Source organism: Haliotis rufescens, unplaced genomic scaffold (assembly GCF_023055435.1).
Source record: "Haliotis rufescens isolate VD_foot unplaced genomic scaffold, xgHalRufe1.0.p SCAF_8, whole genome shotgun sequence".
NCBI lineage: Eukaryota > Metazoa > Mollusca > Gastropoda > Lepetellida > Haliotidae > Haliotis > Haliotis rufescens.
In genome coordinates, this window is record NW_025964372.1 from 3646567 (window position 1) to 3673834 (window position 27268).

The 27268-nt window shown below is 42.1% G+C and overlaps 1 protein-coding gene across 2 annotated transcripts; it reads right to left on the reverse strand.

Annotated features, from left to right (window-relative positions):
* Nucleotides 1-1608: 1608 nt before the first annotated feature.
* On the reverse strand, nt 1609-27203 carry LOC124122368 (NADPH-dependent diflavin oxidoreductase 1-like). 2 transcript variants are annotated; one of them, XM_048389558.1, is made up of 15 exons: nt 27102-27203; nt 26838-26982; nt 24923-25000; nt 23151-23248; nt 21355-21453; nt 19909-20010; nt 18318-18515; nt 17531-17652; nt 15697-15869; nt 13805-13852; nt 12003-12110; nt 9493-9691; nt 7905-7964; nt 4355-4568; nt 1609-1910 (listed from the first exon to the last, which is right to left on the reverse strand). In XM_048389558.1, the coding sequence occupies exons 2-15, from the start codon at nt 26979-26981 to the stop codon at nt 1766-1768; spliced, it is 1788 nt and encodes a 595-aa protein (XP_048245515.1). In that variant the 5' UTR covers nt 26982; nt 27102-27203; the 3' UTR covers nt 1609-1765. The 2 variants fall into 2 exon arrangements, with proteins under 2 accessions (XP_048245515.1, XP_048245516.1); XM_048389559.1 differs by lacking the exon at nt 1609-1910 and adding an exon at nt 1927-3210.
* Between the last annotated feature and the right edge of the window lie 65 nt (nt 27204-27268).

Below are 27268 nucleotides of genomic sequence, written 5' to 3' on the forward strand. Positions count from 1 at the left end.
AAACCTAGAAGTATACTTAGGGCTAATGTAGGATTCTAACCCATGATCATATGTTTCTGGCACTCTAAAACATGCAGCTCTGCACAGGACACTGCGCCTTACACAGCTCAGGAAGTAGACAGCTGGGGACTAATCCCTAGAGAACTACTGATGTTTTCTGCTAACCTAAAATGAGTGAGTGAGTGAGTGAGTTGGGTTTAACGCCGCTTTTAACATTATTTCAGTTATATCACAGCGTGTCAGCTTAATGTGGGAGGAAAGCCCGAAGTGATGCAGGTCTCAGACGTTTACCACTTCGGTGAAACCGACGAGCACAGGTATGGTGCTGACAAACCTAGAAACATAATCGGGGTGAACCGGGATTCGAACCCACAATCATAGGTTTCTGGCGTGTCCATGGGACGCAACTCAGCGAATCGCGGCGCCTTAGACGACTGGGCCACCCGTGCCCCAGCTAACCTAAAATGACACTTATATGGCAACTAAAGACACCATAACTAATAATGTTCGCACTATTGGTTACTGTTCATCAACCATCATTTTGGTACTCAGGGTCTTACATCTAATTTCCATTAAACACACAATCACACGACGAAAGTTGGTTGTTATCGAATAATAATCTTTGACCCAACTTAAAATATCAATTTTGTAATATTTCATGTCCGAATAAAAACATTTTCGTCATGGTTGTTGTGACCGTCATCATGGCTTTGAAGTGGTGGTTAGGAAGAGCCAATGGAACGTCTCACTACAATGACATAAAGTGTGTTAAACATGATTGCTGCATTAATGACACTAAGGCCACCTAAATATCTAGCCCGATGATGAGGGAATGTCTCAAAGACCTGTTTCACTGTTTTAACCTGATTTCCTGTAGCTTAACCTTGCGTAACATATTGTAACCATGGTAACCTGTTTTCTTGTAGTGCAAACAACTGTAACCATGGTAACCTGTCATTTTGTAGTTTAACCTAGTTACCATGGTGACCTGTTGTCTTGTTGTGTAGCCATGGTAACCTGTTGTTTAACCTGTTGTAACCATGGTAACCTGTTGTCTTGTAATTTAACCAACTGTAACCATGGTAACCTGTTGCATTTTTGTGAAACCTATTGTAACCATGTATTATTGTTAAACCTAGAGTATTCATGGTAACCTGTTGTCTTGTAATTTAATCTACTGTAACCATGATAACCTGCTTTTGTCTCTTTTCCGTTTCTGTCAGCGTGAGGGGTTTATTCACTTTTTTTTCTGAAGTATTTTAATTAATTTTGGACTTTGTTGAGGTCAGCAGAATCCATCAACCAATGTTTCTCAAAAGTCTGAAGGAAAATGACCCCATGCAAATTATTTCATCAATCTGGAAATTTGTAAATACGGACAGTTTCAACTGCAAGTCTACCATCCCAGCTGATGTGATTGCATTGTATGCCTACATATCACCATTTATATCACAGCAGCCGTTGTCTGTATACTAGTAACATTTAACAGAGAAAAATTAGCATAGTGTCTGGTCAAAAAATAACAATAACAATGTTCGTGCACCCGAAGCTCTACAATGTAGTTTCTTACTGTGCAATTACTCCAAAAATATTTCCCCCCCCCCCCCCCCCCCCCAAATACTGCATCCCCCAGAAGGGGAATAGTCATCCTCTTCTGTTTCATCACTGGATGCTGTCTTCTTGATTATACTTTATGTCTACACATATATATAGTATTGACTTAGATCGGTAGACCGGGTCTGTTCAGCTTCACGGATCAGCTACATCAAGACCAGGCCTCCACCTGGTAGCGCCTCTTGGCCTCCAACTGTGAGATGTACTCAGCAGCCTCCGCAGCGTTCCTCCCTCCTGCTGACATCACGACATCCTGAAGCGCCTCCTTCACATCATCCGGCATTCTCTTGGCGTTCCTGCAAATAGAGACCCTGTGTCATGTACATCCGGCATCCTCTTGGCGTTCCTGTAAACAGAGACCCTCCGTCATATACTTCCGGCATTCTCTTGGCGTTCCTGCAAACAGAGACCCTGTGTCATATACATCCGGCATCCTCTTGGCGTTCCTGTAAACAGAGACCCTCCGTCATATACTTCCGGCATTCTCTTGGCGTTCCTGCAAACAGAGACCCTGTGTCATATACATCCTGCATTCTCTTAGCTATCCTGCAAACAGAGACCCTGTGTCATGTACTTCCGGCATTCTCTTGGCGTTCCTGCAAACAGAGACCCTGTGTCATATACATCCTGCATTCTCTTAGCGTTCCTGCAAACAGAGACCCTGTGTCATGTACTTCCGGCATTTTCTTGGCGTTCCTGCAAACAGAGACCCTGTGTCATATACATCCTGCATTCTCTTGGCGTTCCTGCAAACAGAGACCCTGTGTCATGTACTTCCGGCATTTTCTTGGCGTTCCTGCAAACAGAGACCCTGTGTCATGTACTTCCGGCATTTTCTTGGCGTTCCTGCAAACAGAGACCCTGTGTCATATACATCCTGCATTCTCTTAGCATTCCTGCAAACAGAGACCCTGTGTCATGTACTTCCGGCATTCTCTTGGCGTTCCTGCAAACAGAGACCCTCCGTCATATACTTCCTGCATTCTCTTAGCGTTCCTGCAAACAGAGACCCTGTGTCATGTACTTCCGGCATTTTCTTGGCGTTCCTGCAAACAGAGACCCTGTGTCATATACATCCTGCATTCCCTTGGCGTTCCTGCAAACAGAGACCCTGTGTCATGTACTTCCGGCATTTTCTTGGCGTTCCTGCAAACAGAGACCCTGTGTCATGTACTTCCGGCATTTTCTTGGCGTTCCTGCACACAGAGAACCTGTGTCATGTACTTCCGGCATTTTCTTGGCGTTCCTGCAAACAGAGACCCTGTGTCATATACATCCTGCATTCTCTTAGCGTTCCTGCAAACAGAGACCCTGTGTCATATACATCCTGCATTCTCTTAGCGTTCCTGCAAACAGAGACCCTGTGTCATATACATCCTGCATTCTCTTGGCGTTCCTGCAAACAGAGACCCTGTGTCATATACATCCGGCATTCTCTTGGCGTTCCTGCAAACAGAGACCCTGTGTCATATACATCCAGCATTCTCTTGGCGTTCCTGCAAACAGAGACCCTGTGTCATGTACTTCCGGCATTCTCTTGGCGTTCCTGCAAACAGAGACACTGTGTCATATACATCCGGCATTCTCTTGGCGTTCCTGCAAACAGAGACCCTGTGTCATGGACCCTCAGACCAGTGTTGATTCATTGTTGAGATGGGCATATCGAAATTGTCATCCAAAAAGTGGAAAACCAAAGCAATACAAATAAATCAAGAAAATAAAACAAGAACCCCACCTATGGGCATTTTGAAATAATGACATGTATTCTCAAATAATCCTTTTTTCACGCCCACACTTAAAGACTCACCCCCACACCCCACACCCTATCTTCCCGAGGCAAGTGAGTTAACTGACTATAAAAGTCCAGTTTCCACCCTTGCCGAACTAGGCTGGTATTATGGAGTTACGTTTTGTCTGGGCTAACGAGTCTATGCATAGTCCAATCAAAATCGTGCAGCGAAATCGAAATCCGGTTCGTAAACTGTCGTGCAGATTTCGATCGATTGCAGGATTTGCAAAGCATGTGCATAGCCAATTCGTTGTCAGCAGATATTTTCCAAATCCGTTCATGTTTTTAATCAAGGTGCTAACGTGATTTGATGCATTTCGCGATGTAAGACCCGTTTTATCACAATATAGATCTTGATTATCGATCAGATCGTCCTGACTGGGCGCCACCTTTTTGTGTGAAGCAAACGCAACTGATACGAGAGGTGGAATCTGATTGGTCCATAGGAGAGGCTTAAAAGGGACATAATTGGTAATAGCCACTGGGGGCGCAACGGTCGAGCCCAGTAATTCAAGCCTAGTTCGGCAAGGGTGGAACTGGACTTTTAAAGTCAGTAAACTCTCTTGCCTCGGGAAGATGCCCACACCCCCACCCCATCAACTTCCTGATTTGAGTTGTTTTTTCTCACAATAAAATCCTAAAAGAAAAGTTTATTAATTAATGGTCTCACTCTTAATAATACAGTCAAGTCTGGTTAATCCCCATACTCGTTAATCCGACAATCGGCTTTATCCGACACTAATGATGGGAACCTATTAAATCAGTGCAAATTAGACTCTGACATTAATCGGACATTCTCACACTCCGACTCCGATCACAAACGGTGATACTACTTAATTTTGTTTATCCGACATACTCATAAAACCGACAGTATCATGTGAAACCAACCATGTCGGATTAATGGGACTCGACTGTATCTCACTGATATTTCAAAAGGGATATTAATTTTACCCAGCAATGTAGAACCAGGCCTGGTGGTTGTCAAGGAGATCCCAGATCAGCGCGGCGTTATCCCGGATACGGTGCTGGACGTACACCTTGTCCTCCTGGTCCCGGGAGAAGGCGGTCAGCACGTGCAGGAGGCCCCGCCCACTCAGCTCGGTCCACTCAGCACCACAGTAGTAGTCAGCGGACTGGCTACGACAGCCGAAGAACAACACGTTGCCTGAAACAGCAGCCAGACACGTTGGTTACCATGGTTACATGGTTGTAAAGGTTATGTTCTGACCATATTTTCTAGTGGCCTTTACGTTATCCGCTAACGGAGTTATCTCCCTTCGTATTCCACACAATATCACTTCCAGTTTGTTTGTATCCTTGCATTCGAGACCGCCTCCGTGGTCTTGTGGTAGAGCGTCCCCCCGGAGACCGGAAGGTCCAGGGTTCGATCCCCGACCGCGTCATATCAAAAGATGTTAAAAGATGGTACTTGTTGTTACCCTGTCTGGGACTCGGCATGTACATGCACGTGCATGCACATCGCTATATAAGCGCAATAATCTTGGACGCAACGTTAAACCCAATTTCACCTCACCTCACCTCCTTGCATTCGTTAAATTCTTTGTTGAGTTTGTGCATACATTCTGAGAAATCGTGAAGTAATGGTGTAACATATCAGGGCAGTTAGTTTGGGATAACAGTTGAGAGAAGAAGAGTGTGTTATAGAGGGCTGAACCGTCTGTGTCTCTGTGTGTGTGCTATTGTCAATTGTGTCCGTTGATTTCACTACAGACTTATACATACGTCTAATAAATGCATCGACTGTTTCATCCTGTGTTTCCTGTGTAATTCCTGTGTAATTCCTACAGAGTTGAGGAAACAAGAGGTGTGGTTCCATGGGCGGATACAGCTTTTTTGAAAAGGGGGGGGTGCACAATTAAGATCTATTTATTGTCTTTGGTGGTAATTTATACAGAAATAAAGATTTTTTTCGAAATAAAAAGGGGGGGTGCGCACCCCCGCACCCTCCTCTGTATCCGCCCATGGGTCCCTCTCAGGCCATCCATGTTATTTTTGTGTTTTACATGTTCCGCATCAGAAGAGATGTCGGGAAGTGAGAAAAAAAAAAAAAAAAAAAAAAAAAAAAGCACCTTTGCTTGAGAGTAGAGCCAAAATGGCTGTCTGTTACATGTTCAAAAATGTTCTAAAGTTTGAAATCTTGAGCTCTAGAGTTGGTAATACATTTGTACATTTTACAACTCATGACGTAATGGCTGTGTTTGTTGTGAGTACTGCTGGACTGAAGAACACAACAACTTAATCTTATTAAAATTAAATCTTAGTTCCCGCTATCGCTGAACAAAGCTCTGAGAACATCCCACTACGGGTCATGTCAGACCGACCAATCACAGCATCAGAAGAGGGATAGTCAGAATGTGTTTTCTAATCATACAACCTCAAAAAATAACCCAGGGTTATTCTGAACGACAGTTAAAGGCTTTTAGACTGAATTCATACAATCAGGTCATCTATTAGCCATTCCAGAATGTTCTGTTGTTCAGTTTTCAAAGTTTTAATCAAGAATTTCTCAAAATGTTTGGAAGTGTATTCAGTTTGAAACTAGTGCTGTAAAGTACGAGAAGGATGCCTTCTGATTGGCTAATGTCGACTTCTTGTCAGTCATTCCATTGTTCTGTCAAAGTTTCCGTCTTATCAATATTATTTTGCCTAAATGTTGTCATGCCACTGTCTTAGAAACAGGTTTCAGTTGGAACTATATTGACTGTTGTCACTGTCCGACTGACACATCACTTACCCTCTGGCTAATATTAGAGTGAGTAAGTTGGGTTTAACGCCGCTTTTAACAGTATTCCAGTTATATCACGGCGTGTCAGCTTAATGTGGGAGGAAAGTCCGAAGTGATGCAGGTCTCAGACATTTACCACTTCGGTGAAACCCACAAGCATGGGTATGGTGCTGACAAACCTAGAAACATAATTGGGGTGAACCGGGATTCGAACCCACAATCATAGGTTTCTGGCGTGCCCAAGGGACGCAACTCTGCACAGCGAATCGCGGCGCCTTAGACGACTGGCCACCCGTGCTCCAAAATAATATTAGAAGTTTTAGCAGGATCACTCGGGGTACATAGGTTTATACCATGAGACAGAGGCGGAAGATTTAAAACCTAACACAGGACGCATTGAACCCCATGTTTTCCTCGTGATCCTGCTACAACGAATCTATCTTACTGACATGATATAATGTGACACTGTAAAAGAATTAAAACAAATTCAAAATTTACCAAGACATTGACAAACATTCATTTTCATTCCACACTGATAGATAACCTATTTACACAGCGTCAACATCTCTTTAAGAAATAAACGACTTGTGGTCGTTCATCTTACAATAAAACACAGCAGGGAGAATACACCATGAGGGACTGTACATTTTGTACAGCCTTTTTAAGGATGTCAATAAACTGTACAAGCTTCAGAAACATTCACCTGTATTTAAAGAATGTTGACTCACCGAAGACACTCCAACCTCGGCAATGTCGGCCAACTCCATTTTATGAACAGGAACCTGTTCCACAAAGCAATCTTAGTGCTAAGTTGGTCATAACTCCCATACTTTATCATAGGCTTACGATCAACGTAGCACTAAGATCGCTTTGTGGAACAGGCCCTGTGGGTTTAGTTTGCTATTCTCAAAATTTTCACGTCAAATATTTGCACCTTTTCTCCCAATGCCTATTGTCATATCTCTCCCACTTTTGGATTGATCCTTCGGTCTTTGCGTTCATCTGCACTGTCCAGCTACACCTATGGGGAACAACTCACTACACACTTCCCCCTGAAAAAAAAACGTCCTATTTACGAGCGAGTGCATATTCGATCTCCCGAAATGACGTCATGATAGAACAATGTCTTATCGTGAAATAAACCACGCTTCGATTTCATTGTTGTTTGTGATTCATCGACTAGCTATCTTACACAGGGTATTAACTACACCATGTAGATCTAGACAGAGTCATGAACAGAGGAGAACCATTCTTTCCATGGCTCTAAACAAACATCGGTCACCAACATTCAAAGACTTAAATTGCACAGCATGTTAAGGTGGACGTTTTGACCAGCAATAAGGTCCTAATAAAAGACACAAGACCTCGTATGCAGGTTAGGTGAAGTGGGGTTTAACATCGCGTCCAAGATTATTGCATTTATAAAGAGACGTGCATGCAGGTGTGTGTGTGTGTGTGGCTGCTTGTACTAGTCCAGACTGATGCCGATTTATAGTGCTAGCTCACTGAGATACCATGCTGCAGTTTAACATGAATACCCCACTCAGACACAGTATACTGACTCCAAGCCGACCAGTCCTTGTTTTAGCCCATTAATGCCGAGCGCCAGACAGGGTAACAACAAGTACCATCTTTTAACGTCTTTAGGTATGACGCGGTCGGGGATCAAACCCCAGACCTTCCACTCTCTGGGCGGACGCTCTACCGCTAGACCACGGAGGCAGTCCTTTTCGTATGCAGAGTGACAAGACCCACCTCCAGCATTGTTGGCTGCTCGGTCGTGGATGAAGCTTCTGAACGGCGCCACCCCCGTCCCTGGAACACAGACAGGTAACTGTGAGCGTTGCAACATTCTGTTGGTGGTGTCAGGATAAAAAGTAAAATAATCAACCCCCTGAAAACAAATAGCATTGACAAAGTAGTCACAATGTATAGATAACAACTTCTTTATTTTACTGTAATGGTGACATTTCCCTATAGATCTTTATATACTGATAAGCAAAGACAACGGTATAAGGATCTATGCCAAAACGCCGCCATTACAGTAAAATAAAGAAGTTGTCATCCTTACATTCAGTACACTTGGTCATCTGTCAACTATTAAGAAATGCCTATCAAATAATTCAAATAGATATGGCTTGCAATGTAGGGAAAGGACAATGTGGCCTTTTCTTGCAGACCATGTGTCATTATTTTCATATATTTGAATAATCATAAATGATCTAAACATTAAGTAAAAAATGCTCATCCCAAACCAAAATCTCAGCCCCTCCCCTGAAAATCAAGTGGGTGATCCCTATGTCCTGTTCTCAAGACATAAATATCATGATCATCAATAAATGTAAAACGTTTAACCAACATGCTTTAACGACAGCTTCAACAGCTGATGTTAGAATAATGATGTGCTGAACAGGCCTCAAATTCCTGATGGCCAAGAACATTCTGGTTCTGCCTGTTTCAGTGGTAAACATGTCAAACATTCTTGAACAAGCTGGTGTCTGTAGTGAGTTGGGGAAGTGTACGTCCCTCTCTTCACCAGATTACACTGTAGACTACTAACCTGGTGCCACCATGATGGCCGGTGTCTGTAGTCAGGTGGGGAAGTGTACGTCCCTCTCTTCACCAGATTACACTGTAGACTACTAACCTGGTGCCACCATGATGGCCGGTGTCTGTAGTGAGGTGGGGAAGTGTACGTCCCTCTCTTCACCAGATTACACTGTAGACTACTAACCTGGTCCCACCATGATGGCCGGTGTCTGTAGTGAGGTGGGGAAGTGTACGTCCCTCTCTTCACCAGATTACACTGTAGACTACTAACCTGGTGCCACCATGATGGCCGGTGTCTGTAGTCAGGTGGGGAAGTGTACGTCCCTCTCTTCACCAGATTACACTGTAGACTACTAACCTGGTCCCACCATGATGGCCGGTGTCTGTAGTCAGGTGGGGAAGTGTACGTCCTTCTCTTCACCAGATTACACTGCAGACTACTAACCTGGTGCCACCATGATGGCCGGTGTCTGTAGTCAGGTGGGGAAGTGTACGTCCCTCTCTTCACCAGATTACACTGTAGACTACTAACCTGGTGCCACCATGATGGCCGGTGTCTGTAGTCAGGTGGGGAAGTGTACGTGCCTCTCTTCACCAGATAACACTGTAGACTACTAACCTGCTCCCACCATGATGGCCGGTGTCTGTAGTGAGGTGGGGAAGTGTACGTCCCTCTCTTCACCAGATTACACTGTAGACTACTAACCTGGTGCCACCATGATGGCCGGTGTCTGTAGTCAGGTGGGGAAGTGTACGTCCCTCTCTTCACCAGATAACACTGTAGACTACTAACCTGGTCCCACCATGATGGCTGGTGTCTGTAGTGAGGTGGGGAAGTGTATAGTTCCTCTCTTCACCCATACCGGGATGGTCACATCTAGGTCGGCCTTGAGAGAAGCCAGCCATGTTGAACACACTCCCCTTCGTGGCTTGAACAGCTTCGTCTTATATTGAACCACAGCAACTAGCATGTGAATTTCATTTGGCATTGCCTGAAACAGTCATCAAATAAATGTTGCTAAGAGCGGCGTAAATGTGTTTGAAATTCACCGGCATTAAAACATATTCTGCTTCGCACGAAAAATGAAATATCCAGATATTTTCTTGGAGGTCGATGGCCCACGTCGTCAGTGGACGAGTCAATCATTATTTATCATCACTTTGATTCCTAATGGCTGAAATAGCACAGTAGCTCACTAGGATACTGTAAAACGTGAAATTAATGTCTCCAAAAGAATGCGACTGCTGGTCCCTAGCCAAGAATGCAACTCCATATGAATGCGACACCCCCTCCTCTCAAGCATCAGTGGATTTATATCAAAAGAAAACGTCCTCTATCAGGATTACAGGAGAATCCTCATCTAATCCAACCTTACATTAATCCAATCACACACCAAATAGCACCGCTTATTAGCACTGAGTAGAGTACTACCGCTAAAACAATACATGCATGCTGGCTCGTGTCGGCCTTTGACGCAGTCGCAAAGACAAAGTGTTGCGTGGGTGGTGTCTGTCTGGACTTGCAGGTGTGATCAGTGATGACATAAGTGAGTAGAACTCTTGTCTTGACCCCAGCAGTGACAATTCACAGGATGTAATTAGTGTTTGAATGACATTATTTATATACTTGTAACAAGTGCTGCTCAATAAACAGTGATGTGGAATACATAGTTGTTTGTTTTCAGCGTATATCTAAGTTGGTATTTCTGCTATACGAAATGTCTTATTGTTGATATAAATGGATGTTTGATAATGTGGTGAATCGAACCGTATCCATTCATGAATTGAATTCGTTATTCGTGGTCACTAGAATCGAATATTCATGAATATGCAGTCATGTGAATTTACATACCCTGACCCTTAAAATATCCATAAGAACATATTATATGCATAGATTTCTTGAGTGACAGTATTTTAGTCACTGGTCATTGTTGCATTTGAGCAGACACTAGTACCTGGATAAGTGAAGTATATTAATGTATAATGAATTGATAATTAACAAACCATGTCAAATAATTTATTTTGTTATTGTTTCACTGAATATCATTAATAAATCATCAACTGCTGACTGGTTATTATTCATGAATAAATATTCGTATTTGTTACCCTACATTCATTATACGAATCGTATTCGCCTCATAGTGTATTCGCTGCAGCCCTACTATTTAGTTTACACAAACATTCAACTCTGAGTATTATAAGGAGAATAATGTTTCTAATGTCCTACAATTTTTCCAATTATTTCAATAAATACACAAAAATCCTAACATAATGTTTGCTTGTTTTTTGTTTAACACTGCACTCATCATTACTCCAGCTAAATGACAGCAGTCTGTAAAGATCAAAGTCTAGCCAGACATCCAGTGATTGACATCATGGTCATCGATCTATACAGTTGGGATGCAATGACATGCATCAACTAAGTCAACGAGCCTGACCTCCTGATCCCGTTAGTCGCCTCTTACAACAAGCATAGCCACCTCATACGGCAAGCATGAAGCTGAAGGCCTATTTTAACCTGGGTCTTGATGTCATCATTAGAGAATCCCATATGCCAAAGTCCAGCCACCTCAGTCTACTAGTATAAGAGATGATGACAACCACTTGAATAGCCAGGTGAGCTCTACATGCATACACTCCGGCACAAGGGGTAGCCTAGTTGTTGAAGCGTTCGCTCATCACGCCAAAGACCCGGGTTCAATTCCCGACATGGGTACAATATGTGAAGCCTATCTCTGGTGTCCCCCGCTGTGGTATTGCTGGAATATTGCTAAAAGCGGCATAAAACCATACTCACACTCACTACACTCCAGCACATATCCTGACCCAGTTTACAATTTCTCCATGGGTATTCTGAAGTAGGAGAGTTCCCCAGCCTCCGAATCATGTTGAAAAAGATGAATAAAGATGCAAGGGTGGTTAGCTTCTGTTTTTGGTTTTGGTTTGTTGTTTAACGCCGCACTCAGCAATATTCCAGCTATATGACGGCGGTCTGTAAATAATTGAGTCTGGACCAGACAATCCAGTGATTAATATCATGAGCATCGATCCACGCAATTGGGTTCGATGACATGCATCAACCAAGTCAGTGAGCCTGACCACCCGATCCTGTTAGTCGCCTTTTACGACAAGCATAGTCGCCTTTTACGGCAAGCATGAGTTGCTGAAGACCTATTCTACCCAAGAATCTTCACGGGTCTAGCTTCTGTTACATGGATGCAGTTATTGCATCCTGCTCCAATGGTGTGCATCAATGCTCACGGTTTGCTGGCCTGCATCGTTCAAGAACACTATCACACCCACCTGTTGTGATGATGCAATGGAGAAAGCTCTTGGCTGCAGTGGTGGAATCAAGTCCAGTAAATACTCAAATTTTATCTGACTGCTTGTCTGTGGGAAATCTTGTAAAACCTGCAAATATAGAAAAGACTTTCTATTTCATCTGGAACAATCACATCATTCTAGTTTGTCCAAACGCTTTAATCACTAGTCAACTCCACAGGCCCACTAGTTAATCAAGCTTGTTGTAAGAGGCGACTAGCGGGATTGGGATGTCATTATATCCCAATTGTGTGCATCGATGCTCATGATATCAATCACTGGACAGTCTAGACTTGATTATTTACAGACCGCCGTCATGTAGCTGGAATATTGCTGAGTGCGGCGTTTTAACAACAAACGCGAACAATGGCCAGACCAAGAGTGGACAAGCGCTGCAGACTGGAGTACCCCCCATTCCCCATTCAAACAATGCAGGCGGCAGACAGCAGGGGTATGGGTCCCCAAGTTAAGCTAGCTTTGAAATTTCATAATTAAAGACTGTTAATAATTATTATTGGACCAGACCAATTTGATTACTTGTTTTACGGATTCTTATTACCTAAATACCAGAAAATAAAAAACATAAATGAAAAACATTTTTTATAAACACACGCAAAAATATGATTTAAATTATTATCAAAGTCTTGTTTCCACCCTTGCCACATCAAGCCCACTTTTCTGTGCTAAGCATGATTGGAGTATCGCACATATCGACAGTCCAATCAGAGAACGTTTCACAAAATCAACATCCACGATTGGTACACCTTCGTATGAAAGTGATTTACCACTGTCTGTCTTTGTTGGCTCGAACATGTTTTTTCTCTTTAAACCCAACGATTGCCTATGTTTTTTGTGTCAAGAATGAAATCATGAATGTTTTCGTCATCAAATCGACTAGGTCGTCGCATACCATAGTCGCCATCTTTGTGAAGCCATACGAGATGAAAGCAGCATTCTGATTGGATATCACGTTTTCAACACAAGAAGCACAACTTCTGATCTACACGAGGTTGGAACCAGGGTCAAGCAAAGAAAAGTGGCCTTGATGTGGCAAGGGTAGAAATTAAGCTTTGGACATGCTTGCCCCGGGAAGATGGTTTGCAATACACCCCCATCTTTTGGGGCTCATTTTCTGGGGGGAAAATACTATTATTTTTTGGTGCTTCATGTGAAGCGTTTACTGGATAGTTCATGACAGAACAACATCGTCAGACTGTCAATGTAACTGAAACATGCTCGATTATTTCCGTATACAGATTTTTTGTCGAGAAAACTGGCTCAAATGTGCCAGCAAATATGTAAAACAATTAACTGTGTTGTAGGGCTGGGACGGGTAACTCGGGTACTCGGGTTTGGGTGGGTCCTGAGTAGGACCCGGGTACCCACATGACTACCAGGACCCGTGGTTAGTCAGGTGACATACTGTTTAATGACATTAACAATAAAACCCGATGGTTACACTACAAGTATAGCTAATGTTCACATTTCTTTCTCTCTATGCAGGCATTCGTTCTGACTTTTATATGTTCAATTAAGGATAAAGCGTCTATCAACTGCAGATTATACATGATCAGATTGTTTTATACATGTATCTAAATAGTTTTTGCCAGGGCTGCGGTAAAACAATTCCCATTCGGACATTTTGTACCCAACTCTAGAGACCTATAGCAGGTATCCGGGTAGGGCCGGGTAATAGGGTGGCAGGTACCGGGGTAGTAAATTTGGACTCGTCCCAGCCCTACTGTGTTGATCTGGCCTTGATCAACAATGTAAAGAAGACTTGCCTCCAGCGTGGTCCGTCGGGGGCGGTTGCAGTACGTGTAGAGCTCCTCCTGGGGACACAAGTGAGTCAGTCAGTCAGTTGGATTTTCATCTCATTAAATTCAGATCTTAGTTCTCACTATTGCTTAACAAAGATCTGAGGACATCCAACAGGTCACAAATTTTTCTGCGCAAGTTCTGCACAAAATGTGTTTTTCTGCAAGGTCCATTTCCACGGAATACAGAGGGGACTGCATGATGACCAATCTCATTAAAATCAGATCTTAGTTCTCACTATTGCTAAACAAAGATCTGAGGACATCCCATTACAGGTCACGTATGAACGACCTTTCATCCGATCAATCAAAGCGGCGCTTACCGGATCATGAAAGTGACAGTCGGAATGTGTTTTCTAATCATGCAACCTCGAAAACGTCAACGCGGTGTATTCCGACTGACAGTTACGTCCCGTCAAGATTATCGTCCATCTCTCGCTTCCGTGGGATAAACATTTGAAAGGAGGAGGCATTGCACAGTACATTGGAAGCACTGCCATACAATCTAAACCATATATTAGACATTCCGGAATGTTCGTTTGTTCAGTTTTCAAAATTTTAATCGAGAACTGTGTCAATATATTTTTCAAGCCTAGTCTGAAATGAAAGTCACCAGGTTGAAACGAGTGCCGTAAAGCTCGAGAATGCTGCTTTCTAATTGGCTGATGTCGACTTCATGTTAGTCATTTCAGTGGTTGGTCAAAGTTCGCGAAAGGTCATTCTGACGTGACCCATAATGGGGCGTCGTCAGATATTTGTTTAGCGGCGGAGAACTTAGGTCTGATTTTAATGAGATCAGTTTGATTTTACACATGCTTTGCAAATACTGCAAATGGCCAAAATCTGCATCACGGTTTATGAACAGGATTTTGATTTCATTCCGCGATTTTGTTTGGACTATGCATAGACTCGTTAGTCCAGCCAAAATGTATTCCATAATACCAGCCTAGTTCGGCAAAGGTGGAAACGAGGTCTTCAGCAACCTATGCTTGCCGTAAAAGGTGACTATGCTTGTCGTAATATTATCATTATCATATTGTCATTATATCCCAATTGCGTGGATCGATGCTCATGATGTCAATCACTGGATTGTCTGGTCCAGACTTGATTATTTACAGACCACCATCCTATAGCTGGAATATTGTGGAGTGCGGCGTTAAATAACAAACAAAGACAAAAAGACAGCCTACCTCCTGCAATGTATTGTTTAAGCTACAAATTAAAGCGACACAGCCTGGATATCAAACCACAAAGTTACAGATTCTCATGTACTCCGACAGTACTGCCTGAAATGACCATGCAGCATATTTTGTGTTGTCTTTAGTTTCATACATATTTATTGGTTTATCGTAACTTTCAAGCTGTGAAGACCTGGGTTAGAATAGGTCTTCAGCAACCCTTAATACCATAAGAGGTGACTATGCTTGTCTTAAGAGGCGACTAACGGGATTTGGTGGTCAGGCTCGCTGACTTGCTTGATGAATGTCGACGTATCTCAATAACTTAGATAAATTCCAATGATGTCAATCAATGGATTGTCTGGTCCAGACTCAATTATTTACAGACCATCATCATATAGCTGGAATATTGCTGAGTGCAGCGTTATGTAACAACAACAAAAATTAAATCTGATTATGTAGTATCTTGTTACCATGGTTACTTTGATTCTGTATTTTAAGTCAGCTAACGCATACATAGCTGGACATTCATTACAAGTAATGCTCTCCAGCTTCACTGGGCTGTACATCGTTACAAGTTACCATGGTTACACGTGCACTATCCTTCACTGTCTTTCCCTACAACTAAAGACTATCAAAGTGCACAAATCACCCCTGCTCAAAGAGGATGCCCCGACGTACCTGTCCTTCTGCTGAGGAGAACTCCTGCAGTTTTTCCTTCTCCAGTTCATCTGTAGACAGAAGCGACAGAAGCTCGAAGAAATACCTGCGTGGTATTCCCCCGATATCCAAATATTTCTTCACAAGATGGCCGACACTACAGCAGTGAGGCAGGGAGGGTGGAAGTGGAATGTCTGGAGATAATGAGAGAGCAATTGATGGGTTTGCTGACTCACAGAAAATGACTGCGATAATATTGAGAGTATAAGATCAGTCTAAATTATAACTGTAAAGGTTTAACATTCAAACAATGAAATTCTGTTTCGCATTAATTAAATTTACTGCCTATTGTAAATTGTTCTATTACTGACTTAAATGATTTCAATGCCCATTCTCATTCATTATGCAATGGTTACTGGCTAAAAATACTGAAAAATGGCCAGGGTTTGATTTACCAGTTTTTTGTTGTTGTTTTTTGTTTGTTTGTTTTGGGTTTTTTTTTGGTGTGTGTGTGTTGGGGTTGGGATATTGGGGGTCCTGGGGACTTAAAGCCTTTAATTTTGGAGGTCTCAGGTTACAAATTGGGGTCTCAAGCTTCAGAAATGGACATCCCATAGACATTTTAAAAAAAACAACAGAAAATTTTGGATACAGTATTCTTACACAAGTGATGTAAGATTGTGCATCAGAACTATAGACAGGCAGCATATTTACGTAAAATACCCCTCCAAAATATTCAAAATCCAATAACTTTTAATAACTTACGTACAGAAATGCATGCATTAAATGAAAAACTCAAATGTATAAAAACAGCACGTGCAAATACCCTATGAGGTTTTTTCAGCATGCTTACAAAGGAGCTAATTTCCGAAACACAATTATGAGCTAATTTACTTTCCAAGTCAAGCCTATATATTTAGACCAGTTAAGACATCTAAATTATTATTTCATTTTTTTCAAATCTTAAAAGGTTCACTAATTTTGGGGAAAACCCAACAGAGTGATGATTGGATGAGTGAAAATATTGGTTACCCACTGGAAATTGTAATAACCCAATTAAAATAGAAACCCTAGAGCAAAAACTCAATTGCTCAAAAAGTTGTCTGGAGCTCTTTGGAATTGTATGCTCTGAGGCAGTGAGATATTGAATTCCCCAGCTGGAATGAATCGACAAGAGCTAGCAATCGATGATCAAAAAGCATTTGCCTGCCTGTCATACATTATCAAATATTTAGGTGCGGAAATTTATACCTATTTATGAAATAGAACCATTCATTCCTAAACATAAATTTGAGGTGTCCCTGTGGATCCACTCAATCTCATTAAAATCAGATCTTAGTTCTCGCTACCGCTAAACATCCCATTAGGGGTCACGTCAGAACGACCTTTCATCCAACCAATCAGAGCGTCGCTCACCATATCAAGAATTTAGAAAGTAACAGTCGGAATGTGTTTTCTAATCATGCAACCATAAAATATTTAACACAGGGTATTCTGAATGACAGTTACAGCTTTTATGATGATATCCATACAATCTAGGCCATCTATAAGCCATTCCAGAATGTTCTTCTTATCAGTTTTAATCTTTTTAATCAAGAATACGTCAAAATATGTTTTGAAGCGTAGTCACCAGTTTGAAACAAGTGTTGTAAAGCTCGAGAAAGCTGACTTCTGATTGGCTAATGTCAATTTCTTGTCAGCCATTTCATTGGTCGGTCAAAATTCGAGAAAGGTCGTTCTGACGTGACCTGTAATGGGATGTCCTCAGATCTTTGTTTAGCGGCAGCGAAAACTAAGATCTGATTTTAATGACATTGATCACAAAACACACAGACAATAGCTCGTTGTCACATACCGGAATCATTTTGCTCCAGCGTGAATTCTTTGTCTGGATCCAGATTAAAATGTTGAAGAAACTCTTCCACCATGTCAGGCAGATTTTCAGGATGAACCATCACGACATCACCTGGTGCATAGCTGCAGTCAAACAAGTCATACATCACCTGGTGCATAGCTGCAGTCAAACATCACCTGGTGTATAGCTGTAGTCAAACAAGTCATACATCACCTGGTGCATAGCTGCAGTCAAACAAGTCATACATCACCTGGTGCATAGCTGCAGTCAAACAAGTTATACATCACAAAGTGTATAGCTGCAGTCAAACAAGTCATACATCACCTGGTGCATAGCTGCAGTCAAACAAGTCATACATCACCTGGTGCATAGCTGCAGTCAAACAAGTCATACATCACCTGGTGTATAGCTGCAGTCAAACAAGTCATACATCACCTATTGTATAGCTGCAGTCAAACAAGTCATACATCACCTTGTGCATAGCTCCAGTCAAACAAGTCATATGTCACCTAGTGTATAGCTGCAGTCAAACAAGTCATACATCACCTGATGTATAGCTGCAGTCAAACAAGTCATACATCACCTGGTGCATAGCTGTGGTCAAACAGTCAAACAGGTTACAGAAATAATTCTTAAGGGCATCAAACATCCTACCTGTCTCCCCAGGTTTGGGGCGCTGTAAGGCTTAAATAATGCAAATGCGACATAAAATTTTAACTCCCCAAGTTTGGCCTAATTAATCTTGGACCAGGTGAGCTAATAATCTGAGAAAAAATGAACAGAGTACCTTATTCCTGAGTCAGTGATATCCAGCTTAACATGGCGGACATCTTGGAAGTGACCAGGGGCAGTAACTCTCTCATTAGAAAGCAGACGGGCCATGTACGGATCTGTTGCCGAGTATGTGTGATTGTCTACACCCAGGCTTCCATTCATACTGCTGGAGTTTCCCTGACAGAAGGTAACCCTATATCTAGGGGCGGGGCTGAAAGACAATGAAAGTTTTTACATCAGAATGGCTTCCGACATCGTAATAGAGGCAATCTAAAATGTTCCAGTCATTGTAAACTTAATTATTTTATTTCATATGAATTATGTTTATTTGAATAATTCCAACGGGTCTTCAGATGAGGTGAGGTGAAACGGGGTTCAACGTCGCGTCCAAGAATATTGTACTCATAGCGACGTGAATGCATGTGTGTGTGGTGTGGTTTGCTGTGGTGTGGTTTGCTGTGGCGTGGTTTGCTGTGGCGTGGCGTGGCGTGTGTGTGAGTGTGTTTCTGCTTGTACTAGTCCGTACTGATGCCGATTTAGAGTGATGACGACATCCCATTACGGGTCATGTCAGAACGACTTTTCGCGAAGTCGACGTCAGCCAATGAGAAAGCAGCTTTCTCAAGCTTTACAGCACTCGTTTCAACCTGGCGGCTTCCATTTCAGACCACGCTTGAAAAGTATGTTGACACAGTTGTCGATTAAAATTTTGAAAACTGATCAAACAAACATTCCGGGATGTCTTATATATGGTAGAGATTGTATGGCAGTGCTTCCCATGTACTGTGCAACGCCTCCTCCGTTCAAATGTTTATCGTACGGAAGCAAGAGACAGACGATAATTTTGACAGAATCAGTCGTACGGGCTGTAACTGTCATTTGGAATACACCATTGAACGTTTTTGTAGTTGCACGATTAGAAAACACATTCCGACTGTCACTTCCATGACGCTTTGATTGGTTGGATGAAAGGTCGTTCTGACGTGACCCGTAATGGGATGTCCTCAGAACTTTGCTTAGCAATAGAGAGAACTAAGATCTGATTTTAATGAGATTGGTCATCATGCAGTCTCCTCTGTATTCCGCGGAATATTTTGCAGATGTGATGTGCCCACTTGGTGCAGAAATGGACCTTGCAGAAAAACACATTTTGTGCAGAACTCGCGCAGAATTTTGCGTTTATCTGCCGCAGAATCCACCAAATACACTGTAGAATTTTAATCTGTGACGTTAAAGCTGGTCTTATATGTATAAACAGATATTTATTTTATTTTGAAGTTAAGTTGACTTTTGTATTATTGCTGACTGAAAGTGCATGTGTGTTTGTTTACACTTGAGATCTCCAGAATCACTTCAATAAGCTGTTCTCCCCATGGATACATTTATCATACAAATACCTGAAACAGGTGCAAAAATATGAATTTTAATGAAAACTTAGCTCAAAAGTTTGCAGAATGATGTGCAGAATTATTAAGATTTGGTAGCAGAATTTACAAAAATTGGCCACAGAATTGGGGGGTGGGATGGGGTGGGGGTGCACGGAAGGCAGCAGGGACTGATCATGAAATGTATCGTGAGGTAGACGTATCATGACAAGGTATTACCAGATGTCAGCACTGATGATCTCAGCCCCAGGCGGCAGTGGCCAAAGGTCCAGAACTTTCTTCCACAGTGATGTCAACCACGGGTCAATGACAGCATCTGGCCTGAAAAAAAACAGGCATCATTCACAAACAATACAACTCTAGAGCCCCACCTGCAACCTCAAACAATTACAGTGGACTCCTGTGTGGCCAAACAAGTACAGTGGGCTCTTGTAAGACCAAACAATTACAGTGGACTCCTGTGTGGCCAAACAAGTACAGTGGACTCCTGTGTGGCCAAACAAGTACAGTGGACTCCTGTGTGGCCAAACAAGTACAGTGGACTCCTGTGTGGCCAAACAAGTACAGTGGACTCCTGAGAGGCCAAACAAGTACAGTGGACTCCTGTGTGGCCAAACAAGTACACTGGACTCCTGTGTGGCCAAACAAGTACAGTGGACTCCTGTGTGGCCAAACAAGTACACTGGACTCCTGTGTGGCCAAACAAGTACAGTGGACTCCTGAGAGGCCAAACAAGTACAATGGACTCCTGTGTGGCCAAACAAGTACACTGGACTCCTGTGTGGCCAAACAAGTACAGTGGACTCCTGTGTGGCCAAACAAGTACAGTGGACTCCTGAGAGGCCAAACAAGTACAGTGGACTCCTGTGTGGCCAAACAAGTACACTGGACTCCTGTGTGGCCAAACAAGTACACTGGACTCCTGTGTGGCCAAACAAGTACACTGGACTCCTGTGTGGCAAAACAAGTACACTGGACTCCTGAGAGGCCAAACAAGTACAGTGGACTCCTGTGTGGCCAAACAAGTACAGTGGACTCCTGTGTGGCCAAACAAGTACAGTGGACTCCTATGTGGCCAAACAAGTACAGTGGACTCCTGTGTGGCCAAACAAGTACACTGGACTCCTGTGTGGCCAAACAAGTACACTTGACTCCTGTGAGGCCAAACAAGTACAGTGGACTCCTGTGTGGCCAAACAAGTACACTGGACTCCTGTGTGGCCAAACAAGTACAGTGGACTCCTGTGTGGCCAAACAAGTACACTGGACTCCTGTGTGGCCAAACAGGTACACTGGACTCCTGTGTGGCCAAACAAGCACAGTGGACTCCCGAGAGGCCAAACAAGTACAGTGGGCTCAATGAAATTTGAGTTTAGTTATGTAACCATGGTAAAATATGAAGAAAATGACACAATGTTTGTCTGTTTTTGTCAAACGCTGCACTCAGCAATATTCCAGCCATATGATTGCTGCCTGTAAATAATCAAATCTGGACCAGACAATCCAGAGATTGACATTATGAGCACTGACCCAAGCCATCAGGGAATTATGACATGCCATCAACCAAGTTACAAAACACAACAGATCCTGGTACGGCTAGGGGACATAACTCCGTTCAGTATGGCTGCAGGGTCTACATGGGCTACACAGCAGCCTAGGAACTTACCCCAGCTCATGCTGGTCATCGGCAAGGCCCACACTGACCAGGGACTGACCTGACAGCTGGAGCAGGCGGCGGTACAGCTTCTTGCCAACCACATTGAACCTGGAATAAACTTCAATTGGTTAGACATACTTTGACTTAAATAGAGGAAACAGAGCACATCTGAAAGGCACTATGGTGGCACATGGTCCTTGTACAGCACACACGCCTCAAACCAGGCATTTATTGCCTAAAACTGCAAGAAAACACAATTTAAAAAACTTTGGAAAAATATACACTGTACGTCATCAAAGCCCTTCTGAGAGCTCGGGACATATGGTCACTTTGATGTGTAAAGCTATATTGTCATTAGGGCTGGGCTGGGTACTTGGGTCGGGTGGGTACTGAGTAGGAGCTGGGTACCCACAGGACTACCCGGAACCGTGGTTAGTCACATGATATATTCTTTTATGATAAAAATGATCTAGAACTCTATGGTTACACTACAATTCATGTTCACATTTCTTTCTGACTGTACACGCATTCCTTCTGACTTCATGTTCAGTGTATGCATGACCAGATCGTTTTATACGTGTATTTAAATACATTTTGCCAGGGCTACAGTGAAACTATTCCCAAGCGGACATTTTATAACCCATTTCTGAGTGGAGTGGATTTGAGTGGATTTGAGTGGATTGGATTGGATTGGATTGGAGTGGAGTGGAGTGGAGTGGAGTGGAGTGGAGTGGAGTGGAGTGGAGTGAGTGAGTTAAAATAACAGGAAGCTGAAAGGCAATAAAATAATTGAACCAATAACAGTTCACTGATTGGTATGCAGAGAAGGTGTCAACAAACTTGACACAAGTTTGTTTGTTTGTTTGTTACTTAATGCTGCACTCAGCAATATTCCAGCCATATGACGATGATCTGTAAATAATCGCGTCTGGACGAGACAATCCAGTGATTGACATCATGAGCATCGCTCTACGCAATTGGGATCAATGACATGCATCAACCAAGTCAGCAAGCCTGTCCACCCGATCCTGTAAGTCGCCTTTCACGACAAGCATGATGTTAATTGTCTGCATGACAGCTTATGAACCGAACGCGATTTTGATTGGAGCAAAAACTATTTTTAAAATTCTTGTCAACAATAATAACTTCACAGACTAATTATTTAATGATCAACACAGACATACTAGTCCAAGAGATGGGAGTGATTTATTTCATCCAAGAGGTCCATACAAGTTAAAGCTTGTTTTGAAGACAAAAAAGGCTGAATTTTCCAAAAATGTTTGTCTTACAAAAATCTGATGGTCCTTTTTCACACTAGGTGGCGCTGAAGTCAACACTTTTTTGGTATTATACCTCTGACAGGTAAATGAATGTTTTCATCAAAACTAATAGTTTTTTCTTTTAATATTTGGTGTCAAAATACAGAGAATACAGCAACCTACAATGTCATACACAAAAATTACACGTTCAAATACATTTCCGGTGCAATAATACTTATTTGGCATAACAAAGTGAAAAAATAATCAGTATTGACACTTTTCGATCATTTTCCTTCCTTCACATTAAAAGGCAACATTGCATACATTGTAGACAACAGAACACAATCAATGACTTCATTCAACTCAATAATGCAACACAAGCCCCGCCCATTTTGTAATCAACCAATCAAGAAACAGTACTCTGTTAGTGGGCGTGGCCTAATTTTGTCTGCTTATGGAAACATAAACACATACAAAAATGCTTGATCAGTCAATGAAATGCCACAGAATCACATGCAATATAAATATTAAATCCTACTGACTTACTTCTGATAGGAGGAATCGCCAAGCCCCAGCACGGCGAAGTGAACTTGACCAAGGGAGCCTGCAGGCAGGTTCTTTCGCAGGATAAACTTCCAAAATCTCTAAAAGTTTCACAAGTGCCATTAGTCATCAAAATACTCATACATGGAAGGAAGACTTACAATTATCTGTGTGACACCAGACGCAACTTTATAGCGCAAGTATTTGTGATAGAAAACATATGTGTCATGAATAATAGTGAAGGCATGATGTTGAAAGCTCTGATCGAAAACAGGACAACCCGCGACAGTTGTCCAGAAACAGGACAATATTTTTTGGAGATTTTTTTAAAGTCTTTGATTATATTTTTACGCAGAAGATGATTTTTTCCGAGGACTACTGTTTTAAAATACGTGATTTTCCGTGTTTCCGCGGAGATTTCACATCCCTGTAAATAAATACACAAATACTGTAAATTAATGTGTCTCCGACTGCTGACCCCTAGCCAAAAATGCGACTGTTGGCTATATTCTAGCTATACAACAGCAGGCTTGAAGTATGTGAGTCTGGATAAGAAAAACTAGTGATTGATACTATGATCAATTTTCTAAAAGTCAGGTGACCACCTGATCGTAGTTCACCTCTTCCGACAAACACTAGATTGTTGGGTACCAGATTAGGATTGGCCTTCAGCAACCAATGCTTGTCGTCAGGGGCAACTAACAGGATCATTGGTCATGCTCCATGGTTGATGCATAAACTGTTGATGGATGCGGAGTGAAGATGAAGGATGGGATTGATGGTGAATATGGTGAAGGGAACAAATGTAGCGATGTTTAATGTCTGTGCGACAACTGAGGAGGGGATACTGGCAGTCAGGGACTAAGACCTAATAAATAATATATACCGTATTCGACATAATAAGTGCCCAGGGCGTTCTCAAAATTAGAAATAGGTGGCTCTTATTAGAATTATTTTTTTGGTGAATAACAACAGAGTTGAAAGATCGTAAATTTTGTGGTTTATGCGGACAGCCTAAAATGTTTATATGCGACAGATATATTTTTCCAAATTTAATTGCCCATAATTAAGGGTGCATATGACACACGAGTGCGTATTATACAAGAATAAATAAATCTTGTGTACATTGATCAATCGAAAGGGGAGCTAACTGGGATTGTTCACTAGCCAATATGTTAGCAAATATCGCCGTAGGTTTCTGGCATTCCCAAGAGACACAACTCTTCACAACGAATAGTTGTGCCTTTGACTGGGCCACCTGTGCCCCTAAAAGAATAAAGACACTCTGTGGTAACGTTTTACTAATTGTTAGTTTTTTCATTAAGTGGTACACAATGGAAACAACTTTTCTTACACCACATCCTTCTCTATATGTTTCTATGGTTCACGTTTCTTTTGGCGGTGAGTATATTAGGTTCTTCACAAGTAAGTTTGAATTATCAAGTGAGAGGATTGGTATTAATGCTGTGCTGAAAAATTCAATCAGTGATGCAGATCTTCCATGTTTACAAACTTCATAAACCACAAGATACTGTTCATTATTGAACAAGCAAGGTTCATAACTGGATCCTGGAATGGCTAAGGGAGGTAACTGCTTAGTGAATTGCAGAACCTGAGACCACAGGTCTACCTGTGTCACCAGAGCTGAGATTAGATTTTCCAGGTAATGGCCCCACAATCCTCAATTTCTTTTCTTTTCCTCTCATTACAAACATATTGCAATGAAATATCACTCTGCCAGACGTCTGAATGGTGCACTATTGCAGTAAACTGACCTTCATGTTATCTGGAGGATCCCCTTGACCAGTGGTGGCACACACGAAGATGACCAGAGGTTCATGTATCAGGTCAGCCTGTTGGGGTAACCATGGCAACAAGAATGATTAACATTATACATACAAGTAAACAGACAAACACACAACAAGAAATGGCACTCCTCATGACGTTACAAGTTATCAATGACTCGAAAAGAGTTGAATCTTATTGGTTAAACAGAGGTATCAAATAACAGTGACCATCACTAATTGACACAGCGTGATCATTTGACACTCTAATCATTGCTCTTTGTTGGTTACCAAATGCTTTTTGTGGCTACCCAACTATAGTGAGAGAGTGAGTTTGGGTTAAAGCCGTTTGAAGAGTATTCCAGTTTATATCACAGCATATGTCATCTTAATGGAAAGCCTTCTGATCAGAGGTCGGATGCCTTGTCCACATGACCAAAAGAGGTAACCCTGTGGGAGGAAAGCCCGAAGTGATGCAGGTCTCAGACATTTACCACTTCGATGAAACCCACAAGCAGGGATATGGTGCTGACAAACCTAGAAACATAATCGAGTCGAATCAGAAATCGACCCCACAGTCATACCTTTCTGGCATGCCCAAGGGACACAACTCTGCAAAGCGAATTGTGGTGCCTTACACTACTGGGTCACCCGTACCCCCTCAAGTAAAAAGAAACATGCTCAACTGTAGAACAACTGTCTCATAAAAAGTAAGATTGTCTGATTCCGGAATAATCTACCAACCTTAAATTTATTAAAACGAACATGTACCTCAATGGAAAATTGAGAAATCTTGTTGGTTCATGTGATCTTGATAAAGTACTATGTATCCTGCCTTGGAGGGAAATAAATTTCATAGCGAGCAGGAGAATAAATCCCTTATACCCGACAATGAAGAAACAGGCTGCAGATGGATTTCTCAGTGGGAGAATGAATCCCTTATACCCCGCTTTGAAGCAAAAGGCTGCATGCTTTTTCCCCCCGAGTCAATAAAAGTCATGTGACACAGCACAAGTTTACCTCAGCTCAATCAAACAGCTCTTTTCTATCAATTTTCAATTTGTCTTCATTCTTTTGTAACAGTGGCTGATCAAAACATGTCAGTAAGATCATTTCGTTGCTGCAGAATCACTTGGGGTACATGGGATTTTATGCGTCCCTCGATAGGTTCTATACCATGAGCCGGACGGGTTATAGCGAAAACGGCACCTCAGCAAAACGTCACCGGGCGAAAACGGCACCTCGACTCGAGCGAAAACGGCACCTTATTTTATTTTTTTACCTTGGTCAAATAAATGATATTAAACTTACATTGTAACTTGCAAGCGCCAATAATTGTGAGATGTTAAAACAAGTTTACAATAGATATTAGCCTCTACTCCAACTATAATCCAACTTAGCTTATACGCAACTCAACCGATTGGGAGGCGTAGTTAACTTATTGTGAAAACACTATACGCTTTGAAGTTTTAAGTACCAATACTCAATTTAAGCTGAAACTGTATTTAAGAGGCCAAACATGATGCTGTCGGATCACAATTATTCACAATGGCCTTTCGATGTGTTGCATGCGAGAAGAATGTCAGAACAAATCAACATGCTGTGATAACTGTGACCAGTGGACCCTATATTTACTTATATCTCTGAAAAGAGGAAATGTAAATACATCCCTAATAAAATACCATGTAAATAAACCCAATATATTACTACAAAAATCGTTGTTATCGTTATTAAAAATAGAGGTGCCGTTTTCGCCCGACTCATAGTAGCCGTTTTCGCCAAATGCGGTGCCGTTTTCGCCAGGGAAATGGGTGACGTTTTGCTGAGGTGCCGTTTTAGCCTGCACCCAGCCGGACACTGCTACAACGTACAATGTATTCCTATCTATATTTTCAAAGCGACTTACAATTTGATATGAATCCAGTTCCGAGACTCTCGTGTGGAAATGCCGTCTCCGTGCCTCCCGACCCACCCTCTCAGCCACATCCTGTGCGGTACCAGTCTGACTCCCATACAGAACGAGCACTCTCCGCTCACTTGACAATGACATCCTGAGATTTTGTGAACATATCAACATTTATTTTAATTTCATGAATATTAATGTCATAAATATGTAGATATGTGTCAAAACAACGCCGGTACAAATAAAAAAAATAAATGAAAATCTCACTTGTTGAAGTAGATCGATCTGCTGTCTCTTATTGGGGGTGATGTCTAACTCGATCAACAGACTAATAACATTACGCATGTGTCATGGGGGCTGCCATCTTGGCTGTATTAAAACTCGGACTCATAAAGCGGAAAATGAGTAGTTAATATTTATATCTTCGATCGGTA